The sequence below is a fragment of the Plenodomus lingam genome (assembly GCF_022343315.1).
Source record: "Plenodomus lingam strain CAN1 chromosome Unknown contig_30, whole genome shotgun sequence".
Taxonomy (NCBI): domain Eukaryota; kingdom Fungi; phylum Ascomycota; class Dothideomycetes; order Pleosporales; family Leptosphaeriaceae; genus Plenodomus; species Plenodomus lingam.
In genome coordinates, this window is record NW_027093945.1 from 1 (window position 1) to 1,088 (window position 1,088).

Below are 1,088 nucleotides of genomic sequence, written 5' to 3' on the forward strand. Positions count from 1 at the left end.
TTACGAACCAAAGCCCAGTATGAGAACACTTCGCACATCGCCGTCGACCTCGAAGCCACGGCCGACGAAATCGTCAAATACGGCCAGACGACCGACTGCCTCAACGCCGTCCTCTCGCTCATTGAAGCCACACCGCCCTCGTCCCCCTCCAGCTCACCCAACTCGCGCTCCAGCACAAACTCGCTCGCCTGCACAACAACAGCAGCAGCTACACGCACCACCACCATGGCGCTCTCCACACTCGCCTCGCTCGTCGAAATCAGCGGCGCTAAGAACGTCACGCTCTCGGCCGAGCAGACTTCCCGCCTAGGCAAACTAGCCGTCCGCTGCATGGATGACCCCGACGCGGATGTCAGAAAGGCAGACATTGAGTTTTGCGTGAAGCTGCATGAGCGCATTGCCAAGAAGGGGCCGGTGGACAGTAAAGAGGACGGCGGGTTTTGGAAGGCGGTTGCGGGGGCTAGTGAGCAGCATTTGAATCTCTTGACGTATTACCTCGCCAAGAGGGGGGTTGCGTAGCATCTTGCTTCTCCAGTTGGTCTAGAGGTGGGCGGGCGCGCATAGGCTTTGGATGGGCATTCTGGCAATTGTGACGGCGATGGTGGTGGTGTTGGTGCGGTGGAAATAGTAATACAGGCTTCCTTTGCTTATCTGAACGCAGTCGGTAATGAAGGGTAGGCGGTAGGCGTGCTGCGCAGGCAAGAAGGCAAAGGAGAGGGAAAAAGGGAAAAGCAAAGGATGACATCACCAGGCAGGCCTTTATTACACATTCTTTTCTTCTTCATAACACAACCCTAACCCTAACCCTAACCCTAACCCTAACCCTAACCCTAACCCTAACCCTAACCCTAACCCTAACCCTAACCCTAACCCTAACCCTAACCCTAACCCTAACCCTAACCCTAATTAAGGGCTAGGGTAGTAGTAGGGATAATATATTCCTGAATTTCTGCCTAGTCTAGCCCCCCTAGGTAGAGCTAAAATTTTATGTGCTTAAGGTATAGGTTAGTCTAGCGTAGTAGGGCTAGTAGGATAATAGCAGCAGCTATTGCCTCTTCTATATCTGCCTAAGTTTATATAGCCTCTAG

General features: G+C 53.1%; 1 protein-coding gene across 1 annotated transcript; it reads left to right on the forward strand.

Annotated features, from left to right (window-relative positions):
- Positions 1 to 519, forward strand: STU1_2 (suppressor of tub2 mutation; the record flags this gene model as incomplete). Its single annotated transcript, XM_066097963.1, has 1 exon — positions 1 to 519. A coding segment is annotated over one exon (519 nt), but the record flags the coding sequence as incomplete, so codon positions are not given.
- Between the last annotated feature and the right edge of the window lie 569 nt (positions 520 to 1,088).